A 16,326-nucleotide genomic window follows, 5' to 3' on the forward strand; every position below is an offset into this window, starting at 1 on the left:
TACTGGCCTCGCTTACATGGTACATTTCCACATCTCTAGCAGCTTCCAGCGTGGTAGTTCAGGCGATCGTCAGTATAATTTCATCCTCCCACCAGTTTGAATAGACCGCTGGATGAGGAGGTTGTGAAATAGCCTCTTGTTTTTCCTGAATGGCCGGTTCTCTTTGGCCATGGGAGACAATGGATTCCTAGGCAGGGGGGAGGTTTTCTCCGACACCCAGCACAGTCACATGAACAGTACGAGTATGAATCAAGCCCTTTGTGGTACTTGGTGGGGGTTCTGCTAGACTAATCCAGTTCTGGAATGCGCTCAAAACAAGGGGAAAAGAGGAATCTGTGCCTGTAGTCTTCAAGGGAGATGGTGTTGTGTAATATGTTGGGCCTGGTCTGTGACAGTTTGTTCTAGATTTGTAGCAGGTTTCAGTGAAGCTCATTCCTTTTCTTCTTGAAGGAACAGGGACAGTGTCAGCCAGAGTTGAGTGTTACAAATGCCAAGGACACTCTGTACTCCAACATACAGTCCCAACTCATACACAGACCACACCTTCCACACATGCACCATTCTCTTACACAAATATACACACACACACACTCACATGTAACCTTTCTATGACCCACCCTCTCTCTCACACAATCACACATAAACATTGTACTCTTCCATCGTGGCACTGAGGGGGCGTTGACACGATCTGGCCCTGCAGCAGGGGCTTTTTGATCAGCAGCGTGGGCCAACTGGGCATTGCACCATGCACTGCTTACGCAACGCTCCGACTTACGCAGGGATAAAGCCCACTTTATTTCCCCCATATGCTCCATGGCACCAAAATAAACTGACCCCAACACAACCAGGGCAAGGAACACCAGCTGTGGAGGCTCCAACAAACAAACAAACAAAAAAGACAGAAAGCAAATAGAGTAAAACCAGAATGCAGTGATTCTAACCATATTTTAGGAGTTCGACCAATTGAAAATGGTGCATTATTGTTGTTTTCCTATTTCCAGGGTTCGCATTTGGGGAGGTGAGGCGGCCATTTTGTTTAGGTGCAATCACTGCCTTGGCGATTTTAAAATCAGACTACTTGACTAATCTGTTTTATTATGGGCTGACAGTCGAGAATTAGACGTGTTTTAAACATATGTGGAGGTTCTTGGCCATCTCTAACTTTCTTCACAGGTCTTTGCCTTGTCCCCGATCAAAGATCCAACTGTTTTCATGACACTTTCCTATTCTGAATTCTATAGATTCTTCTCCAGTGTTTGAACCTTCTTTACTTTATCTACAACCCATCACTTTCATTAAACGAAACACAAGAGCAGACTGACTTTGACAAAGCGCTACACCAGTGTTTCCCAAACTCGGTCCTGGGGACCCCAAGGGGTGCACGTTTTGGTTTTTGCCCTAGCACTACACAGCTGATTCAAATAATAAAAACGTTGAATCAGCTGTGTAGTGCTGGGGCAAAAACCAAAACGTGCACCCCTTGGGGTCTCCAGGACCAAGATTGGGAAAGACTGCGCTACACTATTGAACTGAGCTTCGTAGTAATATAATCCATCTGTTGTGCTTTTTGTCCCTGCTGGCTTGCCGTCCTTACCCCAGAGAGGTTGAGGTGTGGCCCCAGCGAGCGAATGACGTCCTCTGTGAGGTCTGACTGGTCTGAGTCCCACACGAAGCCGATGGTGACGATCTCCGGGGAGTTCATGAGGACCCGGCGGATCTTGATCCTCTGGCCACAGTTACTCTGGTGACAGCGAGAGAGGGAGAAGACAGTTAACTAGGGGAGCAGAGCTAACTAACCAGCTTAGCCAACAGGGCCGGGACGATCCCAGTATCGCAATCCTCGTTTGTATCGTGGCAAGGAAACAAAACACGAAGTGGATTTCACTTCTTTAGGAAAACAGCCCTAATGTTGGAAACAGACATCATTATGTTGTCATCCAGTCACATTTATTTATTTTCCAAGTTATAGCACACAATATTTTACATACAGCAGGTTTTTAAAGGACCAAAGAGTTTGATTGGCTTCGTGTTTTCATTTTTGCCATGGAAAAAATATTGCGATACTGCTGTCGTCCCAGCTCTATTAGCTAACTAACTAGCTAAGCAAAGTAACCAGACAACTAACTAACAAGAACCCTAAATACAACTTCACAGTGGGGGGGGGGGGGTTTCTGCTGTTGTCCTGCTAGTGACTTTCTGACTTTCCCCTCCTAATAGTTGTTTAGTGTGATGAGAATGGAGGTGCATCCTGACTTGAGATATGTGTGCGCTAGTTTTTGCACAAAACTGCCATTGACTTCAATGTATGATTTTCTTAATGCTTGAAAGGACAGACACTTACCGGACAGTTGCGGGAATCCCCTACGGTGCTGGCAGCTTGCAGGAGCTCTCCAAATGACTCGTCCCGCCTCTGATACACCTGTTGACTGAGAGAACCAGAAAGAGTGTGAGAGAACCAGAAAGTGTGTGAGAGAACCAGAAAGAGTGTGAGAGAACCAGAAAGAGTGTGAGAGAAAGTGTTTACAGAGAGAGACAAAGCTACAAAAGTCACTCAGTAACCCTAAGAGAAACATAGAGAAATGTGTGTTTTGTGTGACGTCAATAAGCATGGCTTACCAGAGGGCAGTGGTGGAGACATAATGCACTAGCTCAGTGAAGGGCAGGGGGTCGGAGGATGCCCCACAGCTACGGCACACAGACTGCAGGGGAGAGGGGAACAGGAACACAACACAGACACATGGCCGTTAGCTAGGCGCCGCTTAGCCACAGCCAAGCACTAATTATCAAGTCAGCGTGTCATTTCGCGAGGTGTAGTAGTTTGGGGGCAGTTATGGGGAAATTACTACTTTGGGGTGTTTGTGTGAACTGTGATGGGAGAGAGTAGAGTGTTTGTCAGTTGAGAGGAAAAGTGGCAGGTGGGGTGGGTTTTGGTTCGTGTCCGGTCTTCAGACTTAATCTATTGCCTCCTTTCTCAACTCTGGTCCACAGCACTGCTGGCTTTTACACTATAGGGCCTCTACCGAAACATCAAAGCAACCCTCCTGCTGGAGAGCTACTGGGTGTACAGGCTTTTGTTCCAACCCTACTGTACCCGTAGCACAGCAAACTGTTCCGCTACAGCGCACTCGACCACGACATGTTCTGACCCCAGCGGTCCCAACGCCACACGACACCCAATTCCACTAATTAAGGTCCTGTTGAGCAGCTGATTAACTGAATCAGGTGTGTAAAAGCAAGCTGGAAGAAGGGCCTGCATACCTTCTTGCTCTCAGGGAGGAGAGTTGGCCACCTCTGCATCACCATCAAACCCTGCATCAAAGCTGTCTGATACGTTGACGACAAGACTGCTCTGGGGTTTAGGGAGATGAACATCATACCGGCAGGGCAGGGAGGGAGGGATCTGAGGAAAACCCCCCTCTGTATTCCAGAGTAGCAGACCCACTCTGGAGATGGGACGGATTGGGTAGCTCCTATCTCAGACAGTGATCCATGTGGCTGCTGCTGTACCCCCGGATGGGGTGTGTGTGTGTAATCCCTGTGCCTGCAACTGGATTTGGACCTGTCTGTCTGTCTGTGTCTGTGTGTGCTACCAGATGCTAGGAGTTTCCTTTAACCTGTTCATAGAGTGTCATGGCAAACTTCTGGTGTGTGATGCAGGACTTGGAGGTGCAGGCATCGGTCTCCTCAGGCACAATGTGCAGGTGGATCCGCTCCAGAATATTCTCCTGTGGAAATATAGCATGCCGATAAGAAATGGGTCAAAACATACAGGTAACAGTTTTCACCGAAACACCTTTAGCAAAGTTAGCTTGAGCTTATCCATAGGAATATTCACAATTCCAAATTGAAACTTTGGTAATCGTCCCACTCTATTGAAATATTAGCAATCATCAGCCAATAATTTTTCCTCAGCATGTATTACCCTCAACTCACCCTCAGCTATACACTTATTTCCTTAATGTACCAGTAAAGAGAAAAATCATGTCTGGTAAACCAATACTTCCCCCTGATACATCTGTATAAACCTGTATTGTTTTGTGACGTTTAACAGCTAGGGAGTTATGCAGTGCCTCACTACTGTAGTTAAGGAACCAGTCTGAGTGCAAGCGGCCTCCACTTGAAACTCACTCATGTTGATACAGAATCCCACTGGGTTTATGAAACAGTCAGGCTGCTTTTAGACCTTCCTAATTTCACAGCCATTTAATCTGACACTGGCTAATTCTGCTCATAAATTACAGGGCCTTGATTCCGTCTTGAATTTACGCACGTGAACCTAAGATTCACATGGTTATTAGGGGATTATTAGGATAAAAGAGAGAATACCTATATGGCCTTGCCAAATATGAACATGCACACAGCGAAACGTACATGTAACGCCCACTGAGAATTAAACACAGAATTAAATCAGTTGTAACAATGTTAGAATGACAACCAATAACAACAAGATAACTAATAATGTAAGCATACTGTGTCCATAATAATCATAATAAGTATATAGGTTATAGGTTGAGAGCTTTTGTGAAAGAGCACAGTTAGAAAGATATGGTATGGCATATAGAAGCAAATCGGATAGACATCATGAAAATGATCGGAGAAGTTGAGGGTAGAGGAAGTTCAGGAGTAAAAACAAACAAAATAGAATCATTGTCAAATTGACTGTGTCCATAAAATGTATATAGTATGTATAAGCTGGAAGGAGAGGCCTAAGCATTGTTGTTCACTAGTTTACTCCAATTAGGGAAGGGGTGGTGGGGTTGGAAGATAATAAAGGGAAATATATATTTTTAAAGGATGTGTGTATGTATGTATGTATGTACAGTGAGGGAAAAAAGTATTTGATCCCCTGTTGATTTTGTACATTTGCCCACTGACAAAGAAATGATCAGTCTATAATTTTAATGGTAGGTTTATTTGAACAGTGAGAGACAGAATAATAACAAAAAAATATGTCAAAAATGTTATACATTGATTTGCATTTTAATGAGGGAAATAAGTATTTGACCCCCTCTCAATCAGAAAGATTTCTGGCTCCCAGGTGTCTTTTATACAGGTAACGAGCTGAGATTAGGAGCACACTCTTAAAGGGAGTGCTCCTAATCTCAGCTTGTTACCAGTATAAAAGCCACCTGTCCACAGAAGCAATCAATCAAAATAAATCAATCAATCAGATTCCAAACTCTCCACCATGGCCAAGACCAAAGAGCTCTCCAAGGATGTGAGGGACAAGATTGTAGACCTACACAAGGCTGGAATGGGCTACAAGACCATCGCCAAGCAGCTTGGTGAGAAGGTGACAACAGTTGGTGCGATTATTCGCAAATGGAAGAAACACAAAATAAATGTCAATCTCCCTCGGCCTGGGGCTCCATGCAAGATCTCACCTCGTGGAGTTGCAATGATCATGAGAACGGTGAGGAATCAGCCCAGAACTACACAGGAGGATCTTGTCAATGATCTCAAGGCAGCTGGGACCATAGTCACCAAGAAAACAATTGGTAACACACTACGCCATGAAGGACTGAAATCCTGCAGCGCCCGCAAGGTCCCCCTGCTCAAGAAAGCACATATACAGGCCTGTCTGATGTTTGCCAATGAACATCTGAATGATTCAGAGGAGAACTGGGTGAAAGTGTTGTGGTCAGATGAGACCAAAATCGAGCCGTGTTTGGAGGAGGAGGAATGCTGCCTATGACCCCAAGAACACCATCCACACCGTCAAACATGGAGGAGGTGGAAACATTATGCTTTGGGGGTGTTTTTCTGCTAAGAGGACAGGACAACTTCACCGCATCAAAGGGACGATGGACGGGGCCATGTACCGTCAAATCTTGGGTGAGAACCTCCTTCCCTCAGCCAGGGCATTGAAAATGGGTCGTGGATGGGTATTCCAGCATGAAAATGACCCAAAACACACGGCCAAGGCAACAAAGGAGTGGCTCAAGAAGAAGCACATTAAGGTCCTGGAGTGGCCTAGCCAGTCTCCAGACCTTAATCCCATAGAAAATCTGTGGAGGGAGCTGAAGGTTCGAGTTGCCAAACGTCAGCCTCGAAACCTTAATGACTTGGAGAAGATCTGCAAAGAGGAGTGGGACAAAATCCCTCCTGAGATGTGTGCAAACCTGGTGGCCAACTACAAGAAACGTCTGACCTCTGTGATTGCCAACAAGGGTTTTGTCATCAAGTACTAAGTCATGTTTTGCAGAGGGGTGAAAAACGTATTTCCCTCATTAAAATGCAAATCAATTTATAACATTTTTGACATGCGTTTTTCTGTTTTTTGTTGTTGTTATTCTGTCTCTCACTGTTCAAATAAAACCTACCATTAAAATTATAGACTGATCATGTCTTTGTCAGTGGGCAAACGTACAAAATCAGCAGGGGATCAAATACTTTTTTCCCCTCACTGTATGTATGTATGTATGTATGTATGTATGTATGTATGTATGTATGTATGTATGTATGCGAGGGAAAAAAACATATGGGGGATTGGAAGTGATGCAGACAATTACATTGATGGAAGTTACAATCTATCTGCAATATTAAAGCTGATCTACCCCCTAAAAAAAATAAAAATAATGTTAGAATGGTTCACATGACATTCCTGACCAAATTGCACTTAAAAATACATTAGGAAAAAAAACCTGTGATATCACTTTATATTTTTATTCTAGCTATGTAATTGAAACGGGGTTGTTGCCACACTGAAAATGGGACATTGGTTATAGAACAAACATTTAGTTTTTTGTTTTGTCTGGCACCTGACCTTTTGACCACCACCTTGGATTTGATTGGATTGTGGTTCTTTCAAAATCATTGTTTATTCAAAACCAACTCCAGTAGGAGACTGAAACCACAGGAATCTGAGGTAAATTTGACATAAACGGCACATGTGAGTAGTTCCCTGTGTTGCCGGGGAGCTCGGAGAGTGGGCTTATTGTTTCATTGGTTTGGCCTCTCGTTTTGTCATCACCTCCTGTTCTACAGTGAAAGAGAGACTTCATTTTCTCGTCCGTTTATCCTCCACTGTAGAATGAGCCCTCCTGAGTGAATGACCTCCCCACTCGAGAGCTGCTGCGCTGAACAGAAAATGGGTGTACGTTTGTGCTGAGTAGGTTTACAGCAATTTCGCTACAGCGAAAACCCAATACTGGCAGACAGAGAACACAATGTACTGTAGTGTACCGTCCCCTAAGCCCTATGTCTAAAGAGGAACTAAATCATGAGCTAAGATGAAGTCTAAAACTATACGTAATGTACAGTAATATTCCTAAATCCTGAATGTTTCTTAGTTGGTGTTGAAGCATCTGAACATTCCTGGTCCCAGCTTGTAATGACCTTTTCTCTGTTGGGTCTAAAATGAATGTTAAAAAGAACAGGGTAAGAAAGCATTACTACTACAGTGGAAGTTAGCCAAACTAAGCACAAGTGGACTGAACAGCTATGGTTATAATGACTCATTCAGAGGGTTCATAGAGACATCTTTAAACGACTCGGAGTGATGCTGCACACAGTGGGGAAACCGTAAAGGCCCAAAGATGGTGCTTCTGCTTATGTAACCCACCACCATTATATATTATGGGTTGTGTCAAGGGGGTTGGTGGGAGAGGGGACAGGGCTCTATCAGACGGTGACCTCGATGAAATCTTATTTATTATTAATATTTCATTTTTTCCATTTAGGGAGTAGATCAGTTTTAATATTGCAGAGAGATTGTAGCTTCCATCAATGTAATTGTCTGCATCACTTCCAATCCCCCATATATTGTTTTGCTAATATATACACTACCGTTCAAAAGATTGGGGTCACTTAGAAATGTCCCTGTTTTCGAAGGAAACATTTTTTTTTGTCAATTAAAATAACATCAAATTGATCAGAAATACAGTGTAGACATTGTTAATGTTGTAAATGGCTGATTTGTAATGGAATATCTACATAGGCGTACAGAGGCCCATTATCAGCAACCATCAGTTCTGTGTTCCAATTACATTTACATTACATTTTAGTCATTTAGCAGACGCTCTTATCCAGAGCGACTTACTTGCATACATTATTTTTTTTATTTTTCATACTGGCCCCCCGTGGTACAAAATCAGCAGGGGATCAAATACTTTTTTCCCCCTCACTGTATGTATGTATGTATGTATGTACAGTGGGGAGAACAAGTATTTGATACACTGCCGATTTTGCAGGTTTTCCTACTTACAAAGTATGTAGAGGTCTGTAATTTTTATCATAGGTACACTTCAACTGTGAGAGACGGAATCTAAAACAAAAATCCAGAAAATCACATTGCATGATTTTTAAGTAATTCATTTGCCTTTTATTGCCAACCAGTAAGAATTCCGGCTCTCACAGACCTGTTAGTTTTTCTTTAAGAAGCCCTCCTGTTCTCCACTCATTACCTGTATTAACTGCACCTGTTTGAACTCGTTACCTGTATAAAAGACACCTGTCCACACACTCAATCAAACAGACTCCAACCTCTCCACAATGGCCAAGACCAGAGAGCTGTGTAAGGACATCAGGGATAAAATTGTAGACCTGCACAAGGCTGGGATGGGCTACAGGACAATAGGCAAGCAGCTTGGTGAGAAGGCAACAACTGTTGGCACAATTATTAGAAAATGGAAGAAGTTCAAGATGACGGTCAATCACCCTCGGTCTGGGGCTCCATGCAAGATCTCACCTCGTGGGGCATCAATGATCATGAGGAAGGTGAGGGATCAGCCCAGAACTACACGGCAGGACCTGGTCAATGACCTGAAGAGAGCTGGGACCACAGTCTCAAATAAAACCATTAGTAACACACTACGCCGTCATGGTTTAAAATCCTGCAGCGCACGCAAGGTCCCCCTGCTCAAGCCAGCACATGTCCAGGCCCGTCTGAAGTTTGCCAATGACCATCTGGATGATCCAGAGGAGGAATGGGAGTCTGTCATGTGGTCTGATGAGACAGAAATAGAGCTTTTTGGTCTAAACTCCACTCACCGTGTTTGGAGGAAGAAGAAGGATGAGTACAACCCCAAGAACACCATCCCAACCGTGAAGCATGGAGGTGGAAACTTCATTCTTTGGGTATGCTTTTCTGCAAAGGGGACAAGACGACTGCACCGTATTGAGGGGAGGATGGATGGGGCCATGTATCGCGAGATCTTGGCCAACAACCTCCTTCCCTCAGTAAGAGCATTGAAGATGGGTCGTGGCTGGGTCTTCCAGCATGACAACGACCCGAAACACACAGCCAGGGCAACTAAGGAGTGGCTCCGTAAGAAGCATCTCAAGGTCCTGGAGTGGCCTAGCCAGTCTCCAGACCTGAACCCAATAGAACATCTTTGGAGGGAGCTGAAAGTCCGTATTGCCCAGCGACAGCCCCGAAACCTGAAGGATCTGGAGAAGGTCTGTATGGAGGAGTGGGCCAAAATCCCTGCTGCAGTGTGTGCAAACCTGGTCAAGACCTACAGGAAAAGTATGATCTCTGTAATTGCAAACAAAGGTTTCTGTACCAAATATTAAGTTCTGCTTTTCTGATGTATCAAATAATTATGTCATGCAATAAAATGCAAATTAATTACTTAAAAATCATACAATGTGATTTTCTGGATTTTTGTTTTAGATTCCGTCTCTCACAGTTGAAGTGTACCTATTATAAAAATGACAGACCTCTACATGCGTTGTAAGTAGGAAAACCTGCAAAATCGGCAGTGTATCAAATACTTGTTCTCCCCACTGTACATATTATATACATTTTATGGACACTTTTTTACTCATGTCCTTCCTCTACCCTCAACCTCTCCCATCTATTTCTGATGTCCATCCAGTTTGATTTCTATTTGCCATATCTTTCAAACTGTGCTCTTTCACAAAAGTTCTTAACCTATATACGTTTTAAGGACACTGTATGTTTTACATTAGTTATCTTGTTGTTATTAGTTATTAGTCCCACCTCCATTCAACCCCTCCCATCTATCTCTTAATACCATCGCTGAAATGTTTGTTATAGCACGTATGCCCTCATGTGTCCCCAACACACTCCAGTCTATCCCTGGGGAGGCCCCAGTCGCCTCTGCTCAGAGGCCCCCCTGGATACCTGGGTTCCGCCGGAAAGTCTGGTCAGTCACCACGGGAAACTTACAAAGCACTCGGCAGCATCGTCCATGAAGCCGAGCTGAAAGCGGTGCTCGTCTTTAAAGGTCTCTGCCAGGGCATGACGCAGGTTGTCCGAGGGCAAGGCGCGCTCCCGACTGTGCTGGAACTGGGAGAAGATGCCCTGCGGAACAGGAAAGAAGTTGGGAATTGACCAGACCATTCATTTAATTAAAGGTTTCCGAACAAACCTAACTGACTTTCAAGCACCTGAAAATGAAAACATTTAAAATGAATTATTAACAGCAGTTCTCAAGGGACAACTACGTGTCAGCAACGATAAATCCCTACAAAAGTAACTTATATATATATATATATATATATATAGTGATTGCTTGCAACAACTAAGACTTGATGAAGGGTGCATACCTTCAACGCACAGAAGATGCAAGAGTCTCCGAGACAGAAGTGTCCAGGAAGCTGCCTCAGACTGCGTCTGAAGATGTCCAGCTGCCACAGCACCTGAACAGGGGATTGAAGAAAACATATTATTGAGAATGTATTGTCATGTTCATTAAATTCCTCATTTTCCACACCAAACTCTCATTATAACCCAGACTTGGCCAGCTAATACTTCCCAATAACCTTTGATGAAAGACAGGTTTTTATGGGATTTGTTTTAGAAAACACTCTTTCAGTTCTAAATGTGACACTTGAGGGCCAGTTAATAATTATGGGTGGAAATCAAGCTTTCTCCAGCTTACTTCACGTTGCGACCTGTCCTCAAACATTCTCAACCGGGGATTTAGGGCTAGTGATGTCCTTCCTTGGTGCTTAGAGTTAAAGGGGGTCTCTGGTTGAGTCAGGCCATGAGGAGGACAGAGGAAGGAGGGAGGGAGGGGGAAAGAAAGAGGGGGAGGAGGGCTCCTTGGAAACAAAGCCCTGGGTGTCAGAGATCTTCACCCAGCTCAGCCACGTCTCGCCCTCTGAGTCACGGCCTGGAAAAGTGACCTCACTGCGGGATAATTGCACCCGCCAACCCTCTCGCCAACTGCCATCCCACGAGACAAAAACAACCTTCCAGTTACTTGCTGGGACGTACTGACGAATTTACAGTGACTAAGCTATGGGCTTTGAGGCTGTAAAGTAATGCCGGTGGTGCTGTCGAGACCTTTCGTATAACTAAGCAACGCTAACATGAGTGATGTAGCCTACTAGAAATGAGAACATGTTTTGCATCGACTCGGCTTACCAGGTATTGCAATAAAGGGATTTGGCATTGTTGCAATTCACATTAAGCTTTTACTCATGTCCCTAATCAGAGATTAACTGTCTCTACTTCCATCCCATTGTTCTGGATACATAGCCATTCAAAAACAAAGCATTTATTGCAATTATCTGTTTATGGCCATTACCTCTGCTGCATATGAAGAAAACATGCAGTAATAATTTACTATTTATTGGTAAGATAGGACTCACCTGCACCGCACTGTTGAGAAAGCAGCTGTTCTGCCCCGGCTCGTTCAGCAGGCCTTTGGTGGGGGCCAGAGACAGCATGCTCCCCGGCTGGTAGGATTTGGCGAGATTGCCCCCCGGCTTCCTGAAGAACTTGACCCATGCCATTTGATAGAGGGTCTGCCTTTGGACGGGAGCGGAGTCACTCGGTGAGGCAGACTGGTGGGATCCCTCGCCCCGGCAAGACACGAACCCCCGACAATCTGAGGCTACGTTATTCCACTAGCAGCAGCTATTTTCCTCCTACACATGGGTGACTACTGCCACCTCTCCACAGCTCGATAGGAAGGTGATTTTACCTTGTCCACCACTTGGAATGGTCTTAAATGTCAAAATGTTTTTTTTTTTTTTTATCACTGGCTAGGAAGTGTTTTGAATCCGGAGAATATCATTTCTAAACAGATTGTTAGTCTGATTGTTCTTATGCATAGCCGTTTGACTCCTGAAGTAGGGGTGTTAGGCATTCTCCAGCCTGGATCATTCTGCACTGGGGATTCAGTACAGGGATGGGAGGGGCTGTGGGCCCCGGTTGTCTCTGGGGGCGCTCCACATTGCCCTGACGTTATAGAGCAGTCAAATGGAATTGATCGGCCCTTTCCAAGGTTCATCCATAGCGAAGATCTAACCAGGCAGCTCTTACCATTGGATGTCAATTAGGTCTGATCTGTAAAACAAAGAGTGAAAGGAGACTTGAGACAACAAAATAATAATTTAAACTGAAAACAAAATGAACATCCAGGATAAACATTCTACTCTCAAGGACCTATTGTGCAATACTGTATCAGCTTTATGGAAAAAGGGGTGTTTGGATCTTCCTAGTCAGTCAATTATATTTCTGGCAATAGTAAACATCCGGCTTCACCTATTTCCAGGGCAGTAGTTGACCCCACCATCTTATAAATATGTCAACAAAGCTTATCCATTAACTTTTCTCAACACCCTTGTTCTAATTGTCTGTACATTTCCAGATGTACATTTAATATATCCCCTCAACACATTTATTGGAGTTAGGAAAACAAAGTAATTATTGATCATTTACAGTTCACAGTATCAATGTATAAAACATTACCAAAGAGAACATTGTCCAGGTCTTAGAGAAATCAGGTCACAAATTCCAAAGTCCACCAAACTAAGACATTACAGCCGACTGTGCATACATATTACGTGCTGTAAAGCCCAAACCTTTCGTCATCTTGTCACTTTGAATAGTCGTGCCCCAGCTACCGAGATGAAGGTTAAACAAGAATGGAGCTATGCCAAGTCACACAGTAATATCATTAGCCCAGTAAACAATGTAGTGCAAATAAGCTACTTACAGCACGCCTTCCTTCAGGTTCAACGCCTGGTCAATGGCCAGTCTTTCAACATTAGGCCACATAGTGGCTCTCACAGCCATGCCAACGTGTGTGTTCGCCTTGGAGCGGACATAGCATTAGGCTGACAAGGCATGATCCTGCCTGGCCTGACCTGCTGCTCGCAATAGCCTCTCGAAAACATAACCGGGACACGAGTGTCGTAAACCATTTGAGATTCAGTTGATCCTGAAAGCAGTGCAGCCCACATGCTCACGGGCCTACCGACACACTGAACTTGAAACGCAACAACCGACCCGCAAGGCAGCCGCGACAGAGAGAACATAGAGCTGTTTCCCAGAATGCTGCTGGTGACATCTGCAATGTGTCATCTGCTTGCTTTGGACATGCTGGTTAAGGGCTGTTTAAGTACAATGCATGTACATACACTGTATTTGTGCTAAAGGAGCCGGGCAATTCAGTGCCAAGGTTATTAGGGTGACACATCCCACAGGGGAACCAGCAGACCACAGTCAACCAACAAGCTTCCTGAACCATGTGGTGTTTTGTTGTTCTTATCTGTCTGTTTGAAACTTGTAAAATGTTAGCTGAGGAACCAAGGACTCTATACTCATCTGCATTCTATTCACATTAGTGTTACCCATATAGCTAAAAATGTGGTTAGGGGAAGTTATCAGACCAGTGGGATAATCACAGGAAACGATCTAGAAGCATCCACTGTCATACAACTCATATTTCTGTTTTAAGTTAGGCACCTCTGAGTACATGATGATGCAAATACTGTATTCCACAGCTCACAAGCACCCATGTAGAACAGTGAAGTGCCATCCATAGCTTGACAATCAACCAATAGATCCACAGCATTAGTAATGTACTGCGACTGGTAGATACTGGGTGTCAAGGCATGCAGTCAGAAACAGACTGGCCATAGGGCAGTTCTGGCAAATGCCAGACGGGCTGGTCCATCTTTAGCCCAGTGGGGCTATCTAAATTGTGTGGGTTTTATGCAGAATATTATTTGACCAATAATGAGGGCCTCAAAGACAAGAAATGGCCAGAGTTGGGTACTTGACAGAAAGAAAAATGGGCCATTGTGTTAGAAATGCCCAGGCTGCATTGGCACAAGCACGACAGACAGCAACCAGACAGGACCAACGTATGTCTCAACAACATAATAGTCCTAAGGTCTCTATACTAACCTTGTTAAAACATCGGAGATTGTCCTGTGTTCAGCAGTGCCTTCAAAACAATGCCGTCACATGCAGCCATCTTGGGTTTCGAAAGCCGACCTACTTATTTATCAGATCACATTTTATTTGGTCACATAAGCTGAATATAAAAGGTTTAGACCTTACTGCGAAAGGCTTATTTACAAGCCCTTAACCAACAACGCAGTTAAGAAAATAGAGTTAAGAAAATATTTACTAAATAAACAAAAGTTTAAGCAGAGAGAACAGTCTATGACTAGGGTGGCTGGATTCTTTGACAATTTGTTGGGCCTTCCTCTAACACCGCCTGGTATAGAGGTCCTGGATGGCAGGAAGCTTGGCCCCAGTGATGTACTGGGCCGTACGCACTACCCTCTGTAGCGCCTTGCGGTCAGATGCCGAGCAGTTGCCATACCAGGCGGTGATGCAACCGGTCAGGATGCTATAGATGGTGCAGCTGTATAACATTTTGAGGATCAGGGGACCCATGACAAATCTTTTCAGTCTCCTGAGGGGGAATAGGCATTGTCGTGCCCTCTTCATGACTGTCTTGGTGTGTTTGGACCATGATATAGTTTGTTGGTGATGTGGACACCCGCTCCACTACAGCCCTGTCGATGTGAATGGGGGCGTGTTCGGCCCTCCTTTCCTGTAGTCCACACTCAGCTCCTTTGTCTTGCTCACGTTCAGGGAGAGATTGTTGTCCTGGCACCACACTGCCAGGTCTCGGACCTCCTCCCTATAGGCTGTCTCATCATTGTCGGTGATCAGGCCTACCACCATTGTGTCGTCAGCAAACTTAATGATGGTGTTGGAGTCGTGGGTGAACAGGGAGTACAGGAGGGGACGAAGCACGCATCCCTGAGGGGCCCCCATGTTGAGGATCAGTGTGGCAGATGTGTTGTTGCCTACCCTTACCACCTGGTGGAGGCTCGTCAGGAATCCAGGATCCAGTTGCAGAGGGAGATGTTTAGTCCCAGGGTCCTGAACTTGGTGATGAGCTTTGTGGGCACTATGGTGTTGAACGCTGAGCTGTAGTCAATGAACAGCATTCTCACATAGGTGTTCCTTTTCTCCAGGTGGGAAAGGGCAGTGTGGAGTGCAATTGAGATTGAGTCATCTGTGGATCTGTTGGGGCGGTATGCGAATTGGAGTGGGTCTAGGGTTTCTGGGATGATGGTGTTGATGTGAGCCATGACCAGCCTTTCAAAGCACATCATGGCTACCGACGTGAGTGCTACGGGGCGGTAGTCATTTAGGCAGGTTACCTGGCGTTCTTGGGCACAGGGACTATGGTGGTCTGCTTGAAAATGTAGGTATTACAGACTCGGTCAGGGAGAAGTTGAAAATGTCAGTGAAGACACTTGCCAGTTGGTCCGCGCATGCTCCGAGTACACGTCCTGGTAATCTGTCTGGCCCCGCGGCCTTGTGAATGTTTACCTGTTTGTCACCATTGATAATCATTATCGCGTTATTGTCACCAGTTTCATTGAATTATATTTTATGGCGCCGTTGAGGCCATTGACTCCTCTCAAGGCTTTTGTTTGTGTAGCGGCAGTCATTACATTCTCACTGGTTTCAAAAGGAAACCAATGAACATATCACACTGATTGTAGGTCACACAGGATAATACCCCTGTGGTCAGGGCAGGTGACAGCATTCTTAAAGGACATGAGAATGCAGTGCATGAGCAGCAGACATTGTTCTGACCTGTACTGGCTGAATACCAGCACACCAGGGAGACAGGCATGGGGTTTCATTCCAAACTGACACATATCCTACCTAACCTGCTGGTATAGAGTTGCTATGACAGGAAGAATGATAGCGTGACCGCGCAGGTAAAACTACAGAAGATGTTGTCAATAGCCACTGTGCTTTTAAGATAAACTATAATATTAAAATCAGACAAATGGATGCTGGTGCTATGAATACCATGTGATTTGAGTGGGAGTAAAGTGAGTGCAATTGTGTTGAAATAGCTCGGCTTCCTGCTTTCAGTCTGTCTGGAGAAAGCCTGCTCTCCAATTGGCCACTCTCCTGCAGCTGAGTGATGTCATGGCATGGCATCTCGCATAACCCGAGAGACACACCCTTCCTTCAGAGGTCTGAGGCGTGGAAGACATAATTTCCTCCAGGCTGTGTTAATTATGCGTTTGATCGGTTTAGAATAGAGGATGGAATTCCATGTTGCAAAGTTACAGGCT

The 16,326-nt window shown here is 44.8% G+C and overlaps 1 protein-coding gene across 2 annotated transcripts in view; it reads right to left on the reverse strand.

The window, feature by feature from the left end:
* Positions 1-16,326, reverse strand: part of LOC311132987 (inactive ubiquitin carboxyl-terminal hydrolase 53-like) — a 69,356-nt gene that overhangs the window by 39,635 nt on the left and 13,395 nt on the right. For both annotated transcript variants that reach the window (XM_084166397.1, XM_084166396.1), the window contains exons 2-8: positions 11,566-12,265; positions 10,516-10,608; positions 10,136-10,270; positions 3,615-3,725; positions 2,617-2,699; positions 2,342-2,426; positions 1,595-1,741 (exon numbers count right to left, since the gene is read on the reverse strand). In XM_084166397.1, the coding sequence (XP_084022523.1) occupies positions 1,595-1,741; positions 2,342-2,426; positions 2,617-2,699; positions 3,615-3,725; positions 10,136-10,270; positions 10,516-10,608; positions 11,566-11,709 (798 nt within the window). In that variant the 5' untranslated portion in view covers positions 11,710-12,265. The remainder of the gene's footprint in view (positions 1-1,594; positions 1,742-2,341; positions 2,427-2,616; positions 2,700-3,614; positions 3,726-10,135; positions 10,271-10,515; positions 10,609-11,565; positions 12,266-16,326) is intronic.

The sequence above is a fragment of the Coregonus lavaretus genome (genome assembly GCF_964263955.1).
Source record: "Coregonus lavaretus genome assembly, chromosome: 7".
Classification (NCBI taxonomy): domain Eukaryota; kingdom Metazoa; phylum Chordata; class Actinopteri; order Salmoniformes; family Salmonidae; genus Coregonus; species Coregonus lavaretus.